This window comes from Mchenga conophoros, linkage group LG14 (genome assembly GCF_057382185.1).
Source record: "Mchenga conophoros isolate Kocher_MC1m ecotype Shallow Benthic linkage group LG14, M_conophoros_male_GT1.1, whole genome shotgun sequence".
Classification (NCBI taxonomy): domain Eukaryota; kingdom Metazoa; phylum Chordata; class Actinopteri; order Cichliformes; family Cichlidae; genus Mchenga; species Mchenga conophoros.
In genome coordinates this window covers 31,573,619-31,596,313 of record NC_140539.1, presented here as the reverse complement: position 1 = coordinate 31,596,313, position 22,695 = coordinate 31,573,619, and the positions used below count along the sequence as shown (strand labels likewise).

Sequence of the window (22,695 nt, the reverse complement as noted above, 5' to 3'; positions counted from 1 at the left end):
TACAGACATGAAGAAAGTCCTTATCTCTGTGCTTAACTCTGTGCTGTAAATAAATTTTCTGTAAATGCAGCCCTGGTAAGTTAGTCTCAATAGACCTGCTTTAGACCTAGTTTCAGAAATAAACTCAGGAAAATGAACACTCCAAAAACCAGATGCTGAGCCCCAGAGGAGATGTACCAATTTGAAGAGGTTTCAAAGACATGAACACATCAATCATTCTCTTTGTCTCAAAAGCCCCTGAAAATTATTTTATCCTGACTTATCCTGAGATCTGACCCACTTGAAGCACACATCGCCTGATTCAGGCCAATCACAGACACATGTCAAAGGTTACAGGTCAGAAAATGTGACATCCTAAAAAGAAGCGAAGCACAGAGTACCTTTTCATGGCTGTTGTCAGAGGAAAAACTTCCCTTTGCTTGCATCAACAAGAATGTTTATACGGATGGACAAGTCTGTGTAAGTGAATGACAGCTGCTGTCTCACCACACATGACAAGTCAACAAGGCCGAACAGTCAGTCTGAATGAGAGACCAGCATGCTCTACGTATACCCGTCTTTGTCAATGGCAATTAATGGAGGAAACCTCAACCCAAATACGTCTCTATTCACCAATCACAGAACACTGAAAAAAAGCTGGTCTCAAAAGCAGGGTGAAGCTAACCAGTACAAACATGAATAGAGTTGTTATTTTTCAGGCTTTATAGTCACATATACTCATCATGAACTAAATGTCATGGTGATTTGGGGCTTTTAAGGATTTCTTTGAACAGCGCAACACATTAAAAAAGAAAAAGGAGTAGCACTCTAATGCTAAACTAGTGTGCAATGCTACCTCTCATACACTCAAACTGTGTTGTCTAGAGTGGCTCTATTATTTTACTCTGTATTATGTGTTTACCCTCTTCCCATCTTTGCTACCATAAGACTTCTCCATGTTTGTGACTGGTCAGATGCTGCTAACACCACCCCTTTCATGTGAACGTGCGTGTTGCTAGATTGAGAAACTCTGGGTAGATTTATCGAGTTGATTACCACCTACATTGCCGACGTCAGGGTAGATGAAGCCAGATCACAGTAAGATATTCTGGGTATCTTGAACTTGCTTCATAGATGCAGGAGGTAAACACCATGTGACACAAGAGAGTGCTGCTGCAGTATGATTCAAATGAACTTTCAGTTCAAGTCCAGTTAATGCTAGAAGCACTGAAATCGAACTGTTTGCAGAAAAAAAGATACGTCTCTTTGTGCCTTTTGTAAAATCAGGTCTGTTTAGCTATTCGTAATGGATTTTTTATGACAACTTTGAAAACCTTAAAACGTATTTTCCTCATTGGAACCACACGCAAGGAATATTTTTCTATAAAATCGCATAATATTTTGCTGTAGACATTGTGTAAAGAATTCTGTGTGCATCTTCCTCTACCAAGGCATTATCTTAATCAACATCCAAGACATTCCTGCTCAGATAAGGTCTAGCCTGAGGAAGCTATGAACTGCATTCCAGTTTTTAGAGATGTTACAGATGTAAGGGAGTGTATCATCCAGGTGCAAAAAACCTTTGCCACATGGTTCATAAAACATCTGTAAATTAAGCTGCAATTACCAGTTCCAGCCGTGTGTTTTGTCTCACACATTCAGCTTGTTTATTCTTTGACTCCAAGTCTGTGACTGAGACTTCATTTCAACTCCCAGCTGTCAGAAGTTTCATATGGACCCCAGAGCTTAACATGTCCATGCTGCATGTCATTTCATTTCACCTATATCTGTAAACTTTGCATGGTCACTTAGTTATATTGTTTGGCATTTGCAGATATATGTTCATTTGCTTGTTTGTGGAGGGATAGTGCTATAGTTACTGATATGGTATTTGGTGATCATGGGACAGATCTCTTGAACAGCCTAAAACATTTCATAACTGAAGAATAACATGAACTCATTATCCAACAAAATTACTCCATCTATAAAATATGTGAACATACACAGCTGCTCTGACACCAAGTTTTAACTCATGCCGTCATCATTTCCAAGAGGTACTCACGGGTTTCACAGAACATACAGGTGTCACCTATTCTGAGAATGTTCCAGAGACCAAAATGATCCATTTTGTTTAACTACAACAAAATCCAGTCTGTGGTTTCGTGTTGCAGCTAAACAAAATGAAACCTTTTCAGACTAACATCAAATATTATAATGTGGATGAACATGTCACAAAATGATACTAAAAACATGTATTAGAGGGATTTTATATTTTGGAAATCTTTCAGTTTCAGTTATTTGTTCAATTATTTCTTCACGGCAGCGAAACAGTCACATTCTTTGCCATAAGAAGTGAGTTGTGCCTCTCTAAGGATGTTTGACTGACCTGATTTCAAATCCAAACCCTAAATATTTACAGATGTGTAGACAGATGGAAATGTTGTGTAGATTGGGAATGAAAAAGATCAAAATCCCAATGATGGCTTTATCTTTAAAATAGTTACACATTTAAAATGTTTACTTTTGGGATTTTGTTTTGTCTACACACTTTGATATTAACAGTGCAGAGACAGGTAAAAGGTTGTTGCTTGAAGTTGCTGAATTTCAAGCGACTTCATGCTTGAAATTCTTCACTCTTATTTATAGTCACATCGATTACCTCCCTGCAGGTTTAGTAAAGGCCACTTTGCAACAGTATTTATTTCTCCTATGCCATTCACTTTTTAAGGTCTCTTTGATTGCCACATCAAAATCATTGGCTACCATATGGGATGGTAATTTGGCCCGAGGTTTTGTACTATTATTTGTATTATTGTAGGGTCTTTACCTTAAAAAAAAAAAAGCACCTTGAAGAAACTGTTGTTTCTGATTTGGTGTTATATAAACAAAATTGAACTGAAATTGATCTAAATAAAAACAGGGTTTAACAGAATGTAGGAAAAACTGCTGACTCGCTAATGTCTCTTGGTGTAAACTGAAATCTAGCTCATAACATTTGCTATTAACAAATCTGTCTTTGTACCATCCATCCATTCGCTTCCGCTTATCCTTCGCTTCCACGACAGTGCTAACCACCGTGCCACTGTGGTTTATTTAAATCGCTGATTGTTAACAACTAGTGAGGTCACAGTCACCATTACTTATGACTTTTGACTACTTGAATGTTTGAGATATTACATTCACCAGAATGAGATTCAAGGACAAGCAGACAACCTAAAAAGCTATCGACTTGGATCATCTGTCATAAAGCAGCAGAAAAGCTAAATGGTAAATTTACATCATTTGTCATTGGATTATTTATAGATCATTATAATTTAGAAGGAAGAAGAAAGAAAAGAATTCTTAGCTACTTTAAATTAACAGGCAGTCCATTGAGTAATGCCCATTGGCAGTCACCCAAATATGCTGTAATAAAAATCCAGAAACTTAAATCTTAGGCTGGATCTACCAAATTAATTGAGAACAACAGCAGAGTTTGCATATCCTGTACTGCACACTATAAGCTCTTATTGGCTTAGAGAAACTGACTGATCCCTGCAGGAAGCTGAGGTTCTTAGAAAAACTTACCGTCTTCTTGGTTCTTGCTCTGGTTCCCATTGAGGAGCTGCGAGGTGTAGAAAACCAGTCTCTGTTCTGACATTCTTCTCTTTCTGGTCTATGGAGAACTTGGTCGTTCAGGGTTCGTTTTAACGTGGGCTTTGGAAGCGCACCACCCCACTGCAACAACATCACAACAGCAAACTGTCAACAACACTGTTTGGTCAAACAGAAAAGGACAGGATGGGCTCAACAGTGGCCAGGGGAAAAGAAAACAAGAGGCTGAGGTCGGCGTCTGGGGAAGTGAAATCTCCACTCTCAAATCAGCTTGACAGAAGCACACAAAGGAGCCTGTATGTGTGCATCTTCCTTTGAGAAGACAGAGAGTATGACCTTGTCAAATGTCCCAGTAAAGATGTCTTGTCTTCTTGCCCAGTTGCCTGTCATTAGTTAAAGCAAGTAATAGTGAATGCCTGGGATGGTTATGCAGATGCCTGTGAGGCATGTAAGCCTCTCTCAGCCATTCCTAATGGACCAAATCATACAAACTCCCTTCCAACACAACAGCTCTTCTGTGCAGTACATACATATGGAGCCCAAAAGAGCACTTTTGTTCATGAATGCAAACTCTTGTGGGATATTCCATGAAACACGCCACCATGAGAAGGGCCCTTTTTAGAAAACAGTGGTATTGTCGCAGTTGTAATGGCAAAAGTACAATAGCAGTCTGTTCCTGCTGCACCACTCTGACCAGGCTAAAGCACTGTAGATTCCAGTATCACATCTAAGTGCCGCAGACCTACATGATTACACAGACTAAGAGGCACACAGATACTTCTAGACAGCGTGACAAAGCCCATAGTGTCACAGACTTTATTACCATATCTCACAAACCTTGCAGCACACTATACCTCCCTCCACATACTGGGTTTATGGGTTGTTCCTGCCTTATTTGAGAGCTTGTCTATATCCTCACCTAATGTGCAGCTCTTTAAATATATGGACCAGGACATAAAAAATTGAACACCTGTTACTTACAGGTCCAAATAATCCACTGGGATTTTCTCAGAGAGCAAACTAAATTGATTTAGGAAAGTTTAAAAAGTGTGACCAAGTATGCGGCATGCGCTTCCCAGGAATGCAGACATACCACACCAAAGTGGCTGTAACACTTCACATATCATAAGGTACTGAAAGTGGAAGTGCTGCACCCCGCGTGCTGCTTTATAACACATTCAGTGACACGTACTATTAATTCTGCACGAGTATCAAAATACAAAACTCATTGCTAATTATAGCTATGATATCAAGCTGTGTGAACAGACACCAACCTGTTTCTTGCGGGTGGTGCAGGGCGTGTCTGAGGGGGACGAGCTTGCACTCAGAGCCTCCTCTATGTCCAGATTAAGCTGGTCTAGTTTCTTCATTAGCTGACTTATTGACTCCGACCAGGGTGACTGGACCTGTGGAGACTCCTGTGAGTAATCAAGCACTCAGGTAAGAGTCAACAAGCAAACAATGCCATTATATAGTATTCAGCCAAAAATTGAGTCAATACAGGGACACTTTTTAGTACTGTCTAATTAAAACTATCAAGGGGTGTTTTATTCTGCAAAAAATTGGGCATTTTAAATTGTCACCTTTACTATCTTAATTATTGCTGATGTATTATAATAGACTTTTCACAGTTTTCAGAAAACATCTGTATCTTATTTTTTGCAAGTTTTAACTGTCAAATAAATCGCATAGACTAATCACATCATCAAAATCAAAAGTCGTCATCAAAACTGCAATGGAAGTAATCCAAATGAGGGTGACTGGTTAGTCAAATTTGACACATGCAAGCTTCCAGGTAACATCTGTCAATTTACCACATCCCCATAGGCTCAAAAAGTTACAGACAACCCCCCCAAAATGTTCTTGTAAATTGCAGATGCAGAGATCAGAGGTCTGCCTTGCTGCCATGCATGCATGAAATGTGATATCCTCAGGGTGAAAGAGCAGACGAGGAGGTTCCAGACATGTGTGCCATACAGAGCATGATGGAATACCCCGCACTGGCTTTCACCACTCCCCAGACACACAGTGCGTATATAAATAGACCATCTTTACGCAGACAGGAGCTGTGTCGGTGCTTCTGGAGGTCCATCCTCATTAATCAGCTGGATACACTTCAGTCACCAAAGCATAAATTATCATTGCTGTTCTGTAATCTGAGTAGAATGTCAGCCTGACAGAAAGGACAGATATCACTGTGTGTTTTCCTTGTGTAGCCCTGGGAAAGATCAAATCCAACAGCACCCGTGTGTACCTTTTTCAAGAACCTGAGTATGAAATCCTGGGTTTTCTGGAGGATTTATCACAGTAGTAACAGTTTTAAGGGAGCTCCTCCAGGTATTCCATACACTGCAGAGTAAGTATGTTAAAATTGTATTCCAGGACAAAGAGCTGGACATTTAGTAAACAGAAGTTTGAGTTCAGATCAGCAAAGGTTCACTCGTGGTTTATCCAGTAGAGCTTCTGTGTTCATGTTTTTGTATGAGGTAGATGCACCAAGGCCATTCTGAATCGTTGTCTGTGACGTCTTCAAGTTTGCACGGAGTTGTCATATCAGTTCCTTCCCAGCTACTTTGTTGCTAAAATGTGGATTTTTGAGTAAAAACAAAAGATAAGAGTGTGTAACAATCGTGACTCCAGGCTTTTAAACGTTTCCTCAAAATCCCAGATAGTTACAGAAAGTAATGCCTGGGTGTTTCTTTTCCTCAGTGAATGTTGATCGACTCCAATTTCCTGTTAAACTCAGAGGCAGTGATCATCAACCACCTCCGTAAAACCAATACGTAATTTCCTAGAATTTTAACTAAAACCCATGCCTGAGCCTTCTGTAATCAAGTCATTTTCTCCAACATTAGAGCTTACTTTTCCGAATGAATGCTCTGTTGGGGAGTTCCTGACAATGCCTTGGAAAAGTGTACCTTTCCAGTCGGAAGGTCATTATTTTCAAATGTTTGGAAACAAAAAAGGAAAATCTAATGAAAAGTAAGAATAAATACAAGCTATCCTATCTACTTTAAAGTAACTTTCTTACTAATAAATACCTCCATTTCAGAGAAATAAACTCAAACAATCCCTGGTTACATGGAGCTCTACAAATGTTGTGACATTGAGGCAAGTAATAATAACACTAATAGCAGTAGGAGTAATATTTGTACTAATAGTAATATCCCTTTTTACTTAATATTTTTATCCCTTTTTATTTAATATCATCAGCTTTCTTAAAGCTGTAAATCACTCTCAATGTAGCAAAACATTTAAATAATATTACAAACTTATTTTGCATTCTTTCTAAAATTTGATGAGCTGGAGGAGACACCAGGCACACTTTTCAGCCGGCTGATCAGCCATGGTTAGCTGACTGACCCAGCACTGGGAGAAAGTGCTTCCTTTCACTCAATCCCAGAGGAATGACCTAAATCTGGCCAATCCCCTGCTGACCTCTAAGGCCTGAAGGGTCTTGAGGGGTCACCAAAGAGGAAAAAATAAAGCTTCCTTTCTCTGCTAGGTCTGCTTTTCAAGACTGATCAGGGAATGTAAAAGGTTTGACATTGGATCAGAATGTTTAGACAGCCCAATCCTCTCTGTCTGCTTAACAAATACAAGGAATTTTCACTTATTGTGAACAGAAACCAGACAGCACAAACTCTGCCCTGTGGTGGATAAACTTGTGGCCACTGCTAATAAGTGAAATGAGAATGATAACAATGATTCTGTGCCTGAGCTTTTTTTATTTTACATGTAAGCTTCATCAGGATATTCAAAATGAAAGAATACACACTTATTCCCAAAAAAGAATCCTCCTACACGCTCAGTGTTTCTGTTTCGGCTTCTGTTTGTGTCTGTCTGAGGTATTCTGCAGATTGAAAACAAGATATTTTCCTGTTTGTGTTTATGAAAAACAGTCATGGAAGGAAAAAGTTGTTCAGCTGCTCAGTGTATGTTTGTCTGTGGCTATTTGAACTCTTTTGATGAAGAGTCAAAAAGCCGAAATAGTCATTTTAAAGATATTGGTGATCAATTCTAGGCCAAATGACTGAAAATACTGAAGGAACGGAAGCTGGAGATCTTGTGAGGTAATTGACCCTGGGTATCAGACAAACACAAACGCAAGAGCCAGATGCCTCATTCTGGAACAAGCTTGAGCCAAATCTGTAACACACTCACACTGCATCTTTTTAGTGACATCCCCACAAGGTGCTCCTCAGGAATGTGGGCACTTCTACTTGGAATGAGACAAATTCCAGTGAGGACTTGACAGTCAAGTGAGACACTACCCTTGATTCATCTCGTCATGCCTTTACCCTCAATCCTGCCCTGGCAATTGTGTGAAGCCTCTACACCATAGCAACTGCGCTGGTATGAGTCAATCCTTTAGATAAATGCATCAATACTATCATCTGGGGACAACAAGATGTGAGCTGACTATAACTTTATCAGCGCAAATTGGCCACATTGTAAACCCCAACATACTGGCTTTGACATGGAAATGAGGAGTTAAGTGTGTGAGATCTGGGCTGGCTGCCTAGTCTACGCCACCCACAGAGAGTGCCAGAGATCACCATGGAGGTATCCAAATGTAGCAGCCGGTCATGCGAAAGGGCAACGGCTACCTGGCTGCTTGGAGAAATAAATTACATTCCTACTACCCTGTGTTGCAAAAATACCCCATGAACACAGCCACAGCCATATCTGTAGAGCTGGAAAGATAGTTTAAGAAGTGCATTCTTTTACTTACGTTTGAGCCAAAATCAGCTGAAGTAAAGAGTTGTGAAGATACCACAGAGTGTTAACTTTATGCAAATGGTGCCCTCATATGGTTCATGTTAACTACTGCAACTGTGTGCTATTTCAGAAATAATCTTTCACATCCAGAGACTTTAAAGAAAGATATGCACACTACCACAGTCAAAACAAACTGGACTGTGCAGCTCTAGTGTTCTGCAATTACATATTTAAATTATTCAATCAGAGGTCTGGAGCCAACCCAGAAAAGGGAAAAAAAAACAGACAGGATGAGGCTGAGAGATGAAGCAAATAACAATAACTACAAGATAAGTAATTAATTAGTTAACTAATTTATATTGCTACGCTGATGTTTGCTACTTTTTATTTTACTTTATTTTACTTGTGTATTCATTTATTGGTATATTTTCCATAGCCCTACTGGCTCCCCCTTCTAATAACACACTATGAGACTCAAGCATGCTCACAGAAACATAAAGTTGTCCGCACACTAGTTCCTTAAAACTTCACAAACAACTTTTACATGCCTTGCCTGGCTTACAGTAACCCTCACATAACAGCCTGCCTGCCATAAGATGACACGGTTTGTCGTGTGACAGCACAAGAAACATTTGTTGCTGTCCTTTAATAATATTTACAACAGACTCCCTGGATTCCCTGCATTCCTCAACTCCTCTCCAAAACAACCTATTCAGGGCAGAGTATCATTCTGCACATAAAGCTGGCATTACGACATCTTCCCCAACCAACAGACAGAGAAGTCGACATGCGCTTTACTCTGCCCTGCTCGACTGTTAAAAAAAAAAAAGACAGTTATGTGCAATTGGATACAACCTCCTCAGCTGTAGCGGAACACATATTTAATGGATTATAAGACGAATGTGCATATAAGATTTTAAAAGGGCAATAAAGATTAGTGATTGCCTTCGATAAAGATGGGGCAGAAAGCTCAGTAATGGGCAGCTAAGTTCGGTGCCAATAGGCCTACTGAAATGTTGCTGCCTTCTGATGGAGTGCAAGGAAACAGAACTGCAAACAGCTTTGTACATCAGTACCAATGTGGAGTCTATGTACTCCCACACACTTATAGCAACTCTGTTTTAGCTCTCAGTGTCAACCTTTCCTTTTCTAAAGAAAACAGAAAAATCATGAATTCAGACACTGAACTGTACCTATGTTATCAGTATATCCGTTTCCCTCTTCTTAGGATATCATGCTCTAAAACACTTTATTTTATTTGCCTCCAAGAAATCTTGTGTGAATTTATGACAGAATTCACCGGTTTTAGCACACGTGGGAAAACATTTCACATGTGCTAAATTCAAGTGCAGGGTCTTCTTACATTATGTCTTGTATTGAGATATTTCATATGTTAAATATATAGTTTTTTGGGGGGGGGGGTTTGTAGGGGGACATCTAAAATAAATATCACGTGTCATTTATGAGTGCTGTGAGCGCTGCCTTATGTGGCAGGAATAAACAGTTCTGTGGCAGCATTTAGTGATGAATCTACTGTTGTAGATTTCCACTTCATTACGTTTCTTTTCTGTTGCTAAGTAAGCAGATATTTTATTTGTGAAATTGTGCATCTAAAAATAACTTCTATTTTCATGGCAAGGGGTTATTAATTGATTAATACTAAAATTGAAGGGCAAAAGAGAATATTTTAAAGCATACCTTCTCACTGCTGGTTTCCCCCTCTGCTTCATAACCACAGCTTCTCAGTGTGTGATCATTTCCTGCTTGTGAGCTCGTGCAAAGTTTCTTTTTCTCTTTGCCTGCGTTCCTCTGTCTATGATGGACAAGGAGATCTTGACCGTGAGGTAGCTCTGGGAACACATCGTCATCGTCGTCGTCGTCATTGTCGCCGTCGTGATGACCATCATCGTCCTGCTCACCTTCCTGTGATGAGCCTCCGTCGTCAGAGCTCTCATTTACAAAAGCATAGCCGTTGCCTGTCGGAGGGCAGGTGTAGTCTGAGAAGGTAATGGAGCTCTGTTTGTGTTTCACAATGTGTGGCAAATCCAGGACTCTCAAGCCACATTCGGGAATAACTGCAGGGACCTCAGTGGCAGGAATGGAGTTCCGATTAAGGGCGACTAGGTCAAAGTTTTTGCGGTCTATTTTCAAATATTCACAGGTAAAATCCAGCGTCTCATCAGGATGATTCTGCACAGCTTTGCTTGACTGGTCTTCTGATTCAGGAGGAGGAGGTGAAAAGTTACCACAGCAGCTCTGATTAGTCCTGAGTGAAATAAGTTTCGATTCAAGAAGCTGAGCTGAGTTCAGAGATGCTTCCCTAGGGATGACTGACTTTTCTTCAGTCTCCAGAAAGCACACAGTCTTCTGAACAGCACAAACAAAAGCCTTTTCATTTGTGGTTATATCTCCACTTCGCTCTAAGAGTGAGCTTTGGGCTTTAGAACAAAAATCATCTCCTCTGCGCTCCAGTGAGTCATTAGTTGAGATAGCAGCATATTCTCTAGGTGAGTCTTTTGTGAGAAAGGTCACTTTGTGCAATCCTAAAACTGTCCAAGACTGATGATTCTCCAAATTCACCTCCGATGTGACCTCCATTTTTGTTGTATTTTATAGTATTTCATAATTCAAAGCATAAATCCACAAGTACTTGAGCTTGATATATCGGACGGCCATTTTTCATGCAAGACTCTCAAACTGTGAAGCAAATGAACCTGAAACAAACAGACAGATCATTTGTAATTCATGTGAAAAAGAACAAGAAGATCACAGCTCACAGCACACGTAAAACGAGATGATACATACTTGAGATGTTTACGTACGTCTCTGTGTCCTGTAATTACCACAGCCTCACTATACCCTGTACATGTGTAATATAAAGCCTCTAAATCTAGCTTTGAACGGCTCTGAGTACATGCCATCCAGCCAAGAGCGTGGAGTGAAACTAAACTCAACATCTGGCTCATGCTGGGCTGTTCAAGTCTGGATCTGTTTCACACCCAATAGTGGTGACATCACTGCACAGAGGAATCTGACTGCTCTTCCACAGTTGGTGATTTATTACGCACTCCGCCATTCATCAGGGCAGAGGATGTCCGTGGATGTCACCCCTTCATTAAGCCCTTCTTTAAAACGCACCTTGGACAAGCCCGAGACATTCAAAGTGTACGCGGAAAAACAAACAATTTCCTTATTGTCACGGCGAATGAGATGAGCCGTGTGGAAAAATAAAGGAGGATCCAAACGCAGGCACTTGTAAAGGTGTGAGGGTGGTTTATTAAACACAAAAAATAAAAATGGACAAAAGGCGAAAGGAACAAAGGCTAAACTATACTGGGAACAAACTGACTACAGAACACGAACCTGAATATGAATGAGAGCGAACAGAAACAGATGGCGGTGGACAGCAGGAAAACACACAGATGAAGCAGGGTGGATACACAGACGGACCAGCAACTACAAAGACAGAAGACGCGACTTAAATGCACACAGAGAAACACAGGGAGATTACACACAGGTGGGGGACACAGCTGGGAGTAATCAACGAGACGAGACAAGAGGTAAAACTGAACACACTCACATGAGACGCAGACCATCACAATAAAACAGGAACAAGAAACCATCACACAAAGACGCAGACTCGACACTGAGAGACAGACAGAAAATGACACATGGAACTTGAACTAAACCTGCAAAAACATGAGAACACAAAACCTACTAACAACTCCCTAAACAAGAATAACTGAAACATAGATTCATAATCATCATAAGGAAAGAATCCAAAATGCAAAAACACACCAAAACACGACAACTCAAAATACTGGGTCAAACTGACCCAGAACCGCGACACTTATTTTGCCACCAAACAAGTTTGTCATCTGTGTAAGTCAAATGACATTTTTTCAGATGATCCAGGACGATTCCTGAATAACCATAACCTACAGGAGACCTGCTGTTTCTAATCAGCATTTTAAAAGCAAAACAAGTCACATGCAAGCCCAAACGTTTATCAAGATCATCATTTAGGTACGTGTATTTACGTGTATTTTGAAAGTTAATTTGTGTAGTTTAGCCCATGTGGGTCGGCGCTGTTTCTGTGAGAAATCAGCAGTTGGCAACGCCTTTACGTGGCCTTGAGACACTTGACAAACAGTCATACACAAACACACATGCACACGAACTTTGGAAAACAAGCAGATAAGGCATTCTCAGACAAGGACAAATCCTAACTGGAAAAACAATGCTAGACATATGCATTTGCAAAGGCATAAGCAGTGTTATATAATAGTTTACGAAACTCTGTATAGGGTCTTCAGTACAACCTGTCCCTACATGGTGTATGTGAAGTGTACAGAGGATTAGGGTGCCTTTCAAGGAAATGCTCTTTTTTTTCCTTACTTCTTTCTTTCTCTTTTTTTTCTTTTGTTTAGTGTTTCCTTGAAAAGTCTCATTATCCTCAGATGAATGCCGGGCTGATTTAAATGAAGAGAAGAAGTCACAGAGTGAAGACAGACTTCGTGTGTTCACTGACATGGCAAGACTATCTAGAAAAGTGAAAAGAGTCTTGGGGGATTATTAAGGCAATAAGAAAAAAGTCCTGAATAGTTCAACATACTTAGAAACAACATACAGCCTAACACACAAACTCAGCTAAGCATTATTAGCAAAGAGAGAAATTAACAGTTATCGTGGTTTCTACACTCATAAGCACAGGGAAGGTGACTCTTACCTGCTGAGTAGAAATGAGTTGTCTGTGTTTCCTAAACAATGTCACTGAAATCATGGCAAGACAGAAACAGCAAGCCTGGTTCCTGTAAAAACAGAGAGAGAGAGAGAGAGGGAGTTGGACAGCCCCTCACAGCGGCACACATGTTCACATAGACTTCTTCTGGCAAGCCTGCCATCACCCCCTCCTTATGCTTTTCTCTGGGATAGGGGGGCAGCAAGAGTGATCAGCTCACATTCTCCCTGCATATGAGCAGGGAGAATGTGTACTTGCTCGGAGGTGAAAGGGGAGGAGAAAGGAGATAGAGGTGGGTGTGCAGAGTAAAGGGACCAACAGTTGATAGTGTAAAATAACGTGAAATGGTTTCAAGACCTCAAAAACAACCTCTGGGGAATGCCTGAGTTCACTGGCTGAACCGTCTGTGCTCAGCTTTGAAACACTGTGATGAGAAAGAATGCTTTCAAGTCATTCACCCTGGGAATCAGGCTGGAGCAGGTAATCACAGATTAAGATGATATCTTTGTGAGAAGATTGAAACGGAAGATTCAGATGCTGAAAAGGAAGCATGCTTCCTCAAGTTTTCATTTACAAGCAAACACTGACTGTTCGGTTTACATGAATACCACATTGTACTAATTTGTGTAATATTCACATTATAAAACATAAATACATTATTCTTAATGGCACCTTTGGGAAATGCCTAATAACTGAGTTACATTATTGATATTACTTCATGTATAGAAAATATTTTTTTAATGTCTGTTCAAAGAAAGTCCCTATAGGTCTCCATATTTTTTAAGTGATGTAGATTTATTTTATTTTATTTCATACTGCTTCTGGAAGAAATTTGAAGTAAAATTATGCTTGCTTTTATAAGTTTATAACAATTGTCTCTTTTATTTGATTGTCAGGAATAATATGTGAAACCACTTCTACAGAAATAAAAAGCATTTGGACTCAAACTGACCTCTGGCCTGAGGGGAGAAAATGCTTCTCTCATTCATAAAATACTTTGCATTCAGCCTGTGGCTGTCATCTTCCCTCAGCAGTGTTGAGAGCTTCCTCCTGCTCTTTATTCCTCTTTTCCTAATTGTCTTCAGCCTTCTTCCTGCACCGTTCACAGTTTGAGTTAGGTGTGAATTTTACGCTTGAACAATCCATAGATCAGTGTTAAGTGACTTAATAATAATAATAATAATAATAATGGATACTTTATTGATCCCCATGGGGAAATTACTTGTTTTTCTCTGCATTTGACCCATTCACTCAGTGAAGCAGTGGGCAGCCCACTAAGCAGGCGCCCGGGGAGCAGTGTGTAGGGACGGTACCTTGCTCAGGGGTACCTCAGGGTAGCCGTTAAGTGGATTCGAACCGCCGACCTTCCGATCATGTGGCGACCACTTTACCTACTGAGCTATCCCTGCCCCACAAGCAAGTTAAAAAGATTCCTCTAAAAAAATTCAGGTAAATAAACTGGTCTGCAAATGAATCCAAAAGCTTCCAAAAACTGTAAGACTATACTATGCTATATAGTACAGTATAATATACTTATATATATATATATATATATATATATATATATATACACACACACACACACACACACACACACACACACACACACACACACACACACACACTATATAGTATACTATATACTATACTATATATAGTATAGTATAGTATACTATAGTATACCATACTATAGTATACTATAGTAGTATATAGTATACTATAATAGTATACCATACTATATAGTATATACTATTACTATACTATTACTGACCCTTATAGTGCATTTTTTTTTCTTAATCATATAACCCATATGTACGTACAGCAGCAGAAATGTTTCCATGTATATTTAGGAATACTTAACACAGCAGTTGTTGAATATCTATTCAAATCTGCTTTTTGACCTTTAAGATAGGGTATGAGTGCAGAGTGTGCATGATCTTTTGTTCAGTCATGACATTCCTGATGTCCTTGATGTGTTTATGTTTATATTTCCTCTACTGTCTGGATGCTTACATGGAAAGGTTACATGAGGCACACAAGAGCTTTGGTGTTTGAACATTATCATAAAAGGGAAGTAGTATAGCCCACTAAATCTCTCTATGTATATATATACACTGTATATTTACAGTAGTCACTTTACACTGGTCTAACACACAGCTAGCAGCTACACCCACCTGGCCATTCATCTCTCAGTCAAAATGGTCATGCTTTTAAAAAAAGCATGCATAACTGAAAAAGCAAACAAAAAAAAGTATGTTTTTTAAAAAAAATTGCTCTATTGGACTGAAATCAGGTGGATGTGGAGAGCAGTCACCAGTGAACTCCTTGTCATATTGAAGAAACCAGTTTGAAATGATTTGAGCTTTGTGACGTGCTGTGTTATCCCGCTGGAAGTAGCCATCAGAAGATGGTCACACTGAGGGATTGGCAATAATCAGGTAGGCTGTGGTGTTTAAATGATGCTCATTTGGCACTGAGGTGCCAAGAAAATATCTCCCACACCATTACAGCAGCAGAAGCCTAAACTGCTGATACAAGGCAGGATGAATCCAAGATTTCATGTTGGTTGCAAACAATTCTGATCCTACCATCTGGATGTCAAGGCAGAACTCCAATTCTTTTAGGCAATTTATGACTTTAGCCAGTGAAAATTCATTTAATTTGACTAGGCTTTTAAATTCAGAACTGTTGCACTTGAGTGATTTTACTAACAAGTCGAAGAAGTCATGTTTTGGGCCCGTGTAGCCATTGAAGTTTCTATTTTCTTCATTCTAGTGGTTCCAGAAACATTCAACTGTTTAGTACCAAAGCTAAGCGCAACTTTTGAACCCACAATCATACGCAGAGCTTGTCAAAAAGGAAACAAGACAAGGCTTCCCACTGCAGATCACTGCTATGACAACTATGTCAAGACAGGTCTGGGGATGGATATGTCAGGCTTGCAAAGCAAACTATTTGAGATGGCAGGAATTCCACCAAGGCAGCAGGCAGCAGGCGGAGGCGTTCCGTGCCAAACCCTCCAGAAAGAAGCAAGTGTGAGTGAAAAAGGATATTACTGATACTTCTGGCAGATTTACAGAGCAATCAGAGAGACAGATTACCAATCTGTTCGTCACTCACTTCAGCTGGATGTATAAGAGACTGAAACTAGAGGAGTTCATGATCACTCTGTTTTTCTGTTCTCTCTTTTCGAAACATTACAGTTTGACAAATCTAAGGTTATGGAAGATCTTTCTGGGGTGACGATTTGCCTTTGAGTTCACACAGCCATGTGAAAAAACTGTCAAAAGAGTCATCTAAACCCCACAATGCTAAAAAGCAATAACACTTTTTATGTCCATTTATATTTACTAAATATAAACTCCAAATAAATATCCTTTACATCCTGTGTGTGAATGATCTATTTTTTACTTTCAAACTTTTCATGATCATTTTAGAACTAATTAAATGTAGTTATTTCTACTTTTTGGAGTTAACATGTAATATATAGCGAACTGTTTATGGACCTCCGGTACAAACATCACCTGTAATTATATTTTCACACGTAACAATGATATACACGTAGTGATGTCAAGATATTAAGAGATTTATAACTTGTGAGGATGATTTACACTGTATGAGGTGAAACACATTCACCTGCTGTCTCGTCTCTCCTTCTTCTTATCAGAGATATCAACAGGGCTGTCAAGATGAGACAGACGCTCTGAAGACGCTGTGATCTTCACATTGTATAGTGAGATTAAAGTGAGGGAAAGGAAATGGAGCCAGCTGTGTTGTTGAAACATGTGGCTGTATGGTGGTAGGTTTGCCTGCCAGCAATGAAATGTCCTATTGCTACACAGAGCAAGAGACAGAAAACACTAACAGTGTCAGTATGGAAAATGAATAATTTATCTGCTTCTGCAACACTGATAACATAAAGCATTGCTTATGCTGTTGTACGCATTTTATGCAATGCAAACTGTACAGAGCTGTGGCAACAGACAGATACAATATAAAACACAAACATCACTAGAAAACATTCCAGCGATACCGCAGTCTGGCTCAATATCTCTGCTGCTTTCTGACTCCCCTACAGATTCACAGCATACCAAAGAACATGGGCAGATGTTCTGCATTATCACATGAAGCTACACTTGAGCTTTATCCCGTAAAAGCTGTGCAGAGAAAATTAGAAGCCCAGTTTTCAGATTGTTTTTTCTCCTCATCAGATTTGAATTATAGCCTCTAAAGACTGATAAAGGTATATTCACAGTAGTTTTAATGGCACGTTTCATCCTGAATTCATCTAGGAAAAACTAAGATGTGGATAATTGTGAGATATTATTTTAAAATACCAGCAATAAAAAAGCAAAATCACAAGAGCTACAGGGAACAAATTGGATAATTATAGAAATCAAACGTAATAAGCATTTTAAAGGAGAAATTTATGTTTTCACTAAGCAGGTGACAACATGCATGATGAAGCCTGATGGGTGAGGTGAGGGTTTAACTTAAATGTGCATGCAAACAGCTTGCCAACTTCTCTGGGGATGAGTATCCCTTTATTAGAATAAAAACTCAGATTTCATCAGTAGTGTTGCAGTTTACATGTTTGCTTTGCAATCAAAACAGCATTGACGCAGTCCTGAGAGAAGACTTAAATCCAACTGGAGTTGTGTTAGGAAAGGCATCCACCATTAAAAAAAAAAAAAGAAAGAAAGAAAATTTTCCAACTCAAATATGCAAATAAGGGAGCTGCTGAAAGTAGAGTTCATTAAAAAATAAAAAGGGCAACATCAGCAGATCCCAGATCTTAAAGCCACCCCTCTGAAATAAAACACTCTCTTGAATGAATTAGAACAGCTGTTCTTGAAATGCCCCCATGAGGGCCATCAGTGTGTGATAGCAGATGTTATCTTGGTTTGTTAATTGCTTAAGCTTTTTCTTGCTGATAAAACAGCAACAGAGACTATTCTATTCTAATTATCTATCTTAAAATAGAGTTAAATATTCAGATTTAGTGACCAGTAGATTGTTGCGTTAATCAAATATTTTCCACTTAAATTGAAAAGCTGAGACTTTAAAACCAAGAGCTTTTCCACTCGCACCTCAACTGTAACCCCGCTGGCAAATATTTGTGTGTCTATATTTTTGGCTATGCTCCCTTTCATGAAGTCTTGGCTCATTGGCTCACGCATAACAGCTTTGACAACACATATGGGCAGAATGCATAACAAAGGAGAGCCATACAGAAAGAATTAGTCAGGGTAACAGCTGTAAGGACATTGCCAAACAATGAGCGATGCCAGGGAATACTGAGAAGATAATGAACGGAAAAATGTAAACACTGGGTGAAACGACAGAAAATTATACCACAGCCCAAACACAGGCTGCCTCACCTGGATGTATGTGATTATAGGAACACAGGACTGGATGAGGAGTCAGTCCATTATACTTTTCGTGTGACCAGAGGATTGCCTCGGAGGGAACGAGCAACAGGCCGTCAATATCATACAGAAACAGCAGCTACAAATTAATTCAATCCAATAACCACTCCTGCTCTCACCTGCTGCAACACGCTCTACAAGCGCTCGCAATCTACCAAGGAATTCTTTCCGCTCGGAGTTGAGGGGTGGAAGGTGCGCACAGAGGGGTTTGTGGGCTTGATGTTGTGATTGTTGTGTAATTGACAGGTATGTTCAAATCCAGTGTCTGATGCAAACATTGCACCACACACTCCCCTACTTGGGTTAGACAACTAGCACGTTTGCTGCTTCCTGGAACATGAAAATACATGCCAAGATGACAGGGCTATTTGGAGATGACAGGGTTATTCATTTGGTTAAAAACACATTGCGTGCAGAATAAAATTGATCATGCATTTGTGTATAATAAATGTTATTCGGGGGACGTTTTTTGTTTTGTTTTGTTTTTTTAGTTGAAAAAAAAAACAACAACTTTGCTTTCTAAGCAAGGAACCAATTGTAACTTATGCCACGATGAGGAAGAAAAGCTTTCTCACTTTAGTCAACCTGCTCGTATTTTGCCTGATGAGAGAAAGAGAAAAACAGATCAAAGGCCAGCAGTTGTCATCTTCTTTCTTTGTTGCTGCCGACAATGAGATGCAGGAGCTGCAAGCCTTGAAAACAGCTGCCCTGAAGCAGACTGCAGCTCACAGCTGTGCGTCAACTCTGCTTTCTGCTTCACTGGTGAAAAATACTGCAGAACTACACAAGGGTGTTATCACACTTTAACATTTGATCTAAGTCATGGATATCATACTTCACAATGTGGTTCTCATTTTCTCTCACTCTCTCTCGCTGTATGACAGGTTTCAACCCCTCGACCCTGGTAAGCCTGAACATGATAGTGGGGATGGATGGATGGATTTTCAAAGTAATATACTGCAGTATTTGATGCATTGTTAGTGCTGTTATAGTCTTCTTGGTCTTCAGCAATCATGAACTTGCTTTAGAATTAAAATAAATCACAGTAAATATCAAGTTTGCAGTATTTTAACATGTAATTTATGTTTTATTGCATGTTACTCCACTTTACATGATTATAGTGCCAAACAAAAAAAATATATATATATACCTGAAAATGAAAAAGAATTTAAAAAATCAAATGAGAAAATTCTTTATTTATCCTGATTCTAGTTGCTTAAATATGATTATTTACTGTTTTCTTAGTCCTCCTTACAGTAAACTGAATATTTGGACTGTTAGTCCTCATCCTAATGACACACAACAAATACCAAATAATGTTTATTAATTTAAGCAGCAATTACATATCAGAGAAGCTAAAAACAATTTCATGTTGTGTAAAATGAAAACATATACTTAATCCATCCATTCCTCCATCACCAGTTAACCTAACATGGATCTCCCTAGACTGAAGGAGAAAACCCACACAGGCACAGGCAGAACATGCAAACTTGATACTGAAAAGCTCCAGCTGCTCAAAATATATGCTTTTCTTTACAAATTGCAGCTTTCATCTGTGTATAGTCCACATTAATAATTGAAAGCAGTCTCTTTCCCAGTGTCTGCTAGAGTGCCTCTGCTTCCTGAGAGTGAGCGATACTTTAAATTAGGACCCGAGGCCATTATGAACTCATTAAAACTGTATAGGTGAAACTGGGTGCTTCTGACTGGGCTCCCCCCAGTACAACACACAAAAAGCTTTAAATAAAATAGAAGCACATAAAAATAAATCTTCAGGATCAAAGTGACCCTGAAAATAATAAAAAACTGAAAATCCCAGAATTCTACTCATTCTGCACCTCACAGCAAATAGAAAATTCAGCAAATAAGCTAGTAGATTTTTGACACTGTAGGGAAATTAATAGAAATCACTGGTTGCCTGGAACACTCATGCGCCACGTGTACAAGTGATTTGTCATAAAAGACTGAGCACATGGTCTTTACAATGATGAGATGAAATTTAGTAAAACACCAAAGCAAAAGAGAAAATCCACCATAATAAATTAATATAACCTTTATCGCCAGCACAATCCCTCTGTCAAGATATATCGGAGTCTTTCAGTTAAGAACAGCCACCTTCATCTCTCTCTATTCGAAATGCCTGTTAACAGGAATGAAGTCAGTGATTGATTTTACCTCTCTAATCTCCTCTCTCTATTATGAAGAGATTTCCCCTCTGCACCTGAGGCCAGCATGCTCGTCTTATTTCTTATCTACCAGTGAGTACAGTAGCCACTCTCAGGGGGCTGTGCTAACCCCAATCAGCCAGACAATTCTCTCTCTCTAACACACACACATCCACACACACACCCCCCCACACACACACATATTCATGAAGAGCCAGCAGTCTGCCAGACGGTGCCCTGAGCTGCCTGCAAGCAATGTGAGACAGACAGCCAGAGAGGTAGAACCAGACACAAAAGCAGCTCAAATCCACGACAGTACAGTGACAAGAACACTGTAGTATTCTTTTAGCTAAATTATCACATTTTACATCTATAAAAAGAAAGAAATTGCTGATATTTGTAATACTTTACTTGCCACAGAGCCCTTCTGCAACTTTTAGCTGGAACATGTGGGAGTGAAGACAATAAATCTCTCAGGCTCTGACATGATTTTGCTGTGACACCATAAATCATCCTCTCTCACTATGATTAACCACCTCAGTTCATGGTGTGCTGACATGGAGCTGACAGTGATGGGAACAAAGGAGGACAACAGGACGATTGCCTAAAGATGGTCAGGATACAGATAAACATCGGACAGGAAGTGGAAACAAAACAATTACCCCTGCCGTTATATGGAAATATAGTAGAAAGGAGGGGCAGTGTGTGGGTAGAAAACAAAAAACTTATGTTTGACCATGCCATAAAGGTTTGTATGTTAAAAACAGGATATAACAGACTTACGTTTTTGTTTAGTTTTTTCTTCAGATGACATTCACAGTCAGCCACATAAAGAATGTGCATTCAGCCTTGTCTAAGCCAATCCATCTGTTTTCTGACCCTAACTCAGGAATCTGAGCAGCTTACTTCAGCGGATGCTGCTCACTGGATGACGACTAAACTACAACGTCAGGGGAACAAGATGTGGATTTGAGCCAGATGTAGTAACATCATGGTTCCCTCAACAACAAACAAAAAACTTGTTCTCACATGGCTTTGAATGGCCTGCAATACAGACCTTTACTCATATGAACCCTTAAGCTAATAAAAGAAAATAAATTTTTTTAGAATCATTTAGTGCTTTTTCTAGTTTTAGCTTGATTGTGATAACTGAAATGAAAATTGTACTTGCCTACCTGAAGTTTGAAATTATATATATCTATATATATATATCTATATATATCTATATCTATATCTATATATATATATATATATATATATTTTTTTTTTAATAGACTACTTAATTTACAAGTACTTAATTTAATTATTTCAAACAGAAGCATGCATGTTACATTAATAACCCATATACATAGGCACACGACAGTACAAAAATCTTGTTCCACCCCCCATTCTTAATATTTTGTTTCCAAGGAGTCTGGCTTTCTTGTTTGGCTTTTAATTGGTTTTAAGCAATAGTTCCTAAGGCTTTCTGAAGGTCTTTCAAATTTTTGCTTTTTTCACTTTGCTTTTTGTTTGTTTGTTTGTTGATCACACTGATTTGAGAATTATTCAAGCATAAAAGAGGTGTCTAGCTTAAGGGATAAACCAGTGTTTGTTTTTCCTCACATAGCAGACAATTTTAGAGAACCAATTTTAAATTAAGTATTTTTTGTTATGCGCAGCCTGTCACATAAACACCAATCGTTTCCATTTCTTTACTTGAATCTATGAAAAATACCAAAGATAAAACAGTCTGACAGGAATTAAATACACACACACTAAACACTAAACATCCTGTTTAGTGTGTCCTTAAAAATGAAGAAACTGGACAAGTGGAGAGCAGAAAAAAAGTAGCAGGCCTAAAAAAAAAACTATCCCCACCAGATGAACAGTATCTGCAATTCATGTCCTTAAGAAATATGAAAAAATAAGACTTGATACAGGACATGAGAGATATTGAGAGACGCATCTGGCCCTTCAGTCGATCCATTTACTGTTTGCTGAAGCTTCATCATGAATGGTCTGAGTGGAAGGATGGCTATCAAGAAGGCATTATTAAGGAAGGGAAACAGGGGGAAATGGCTGA

General features: G+C 39.2%; 1 protein-coding gene across 4 annotated transcripts in view; it reads right to left on the bottom strand.

The window, feature by feature from the left end:
* The window catches only part of stard13b (StAR related lipid transfer domain containing 13b), a 73,267-nt gene that overhangs the window by 49,616 nt on the left and 956 nt on the right, over nt 1-22,695 (bottom strand). Inside the window, exons 2-5 of one of the 4 annotated variants that reach the window (XM_085243934.1) lie at nt 13,025-13,106; nt 9,994-11,009; nt 4,848-4,991; nt 3,547-3,696 (exon numbers count right to left, since the gene is read on the bottom strand). In XM_085243934.1, coding sequence (XP_085100060.1) covers nt 3,547-3,696; nt 4,848-4,991; nt 9,994-10,893 — 1,194 coding nt within the window. In that variant the 5' untranslated portion in view covers nt 10,894-11,009; nt 13,025-13,106. Of the gene's footprint in view, nt 1-3,546; nt 3,697-4,847; nt 4,992-9,993; nt 11,010-11,100; nt 11,116-12,693; nt 12,755-13,024; nt 13,257-22,695 lie in introns of those variants that run through there. The other 3 variants (XM_085243937.1, XM_085243935.1, XM_085243936.1) reach the window with 3 other exon arrangements.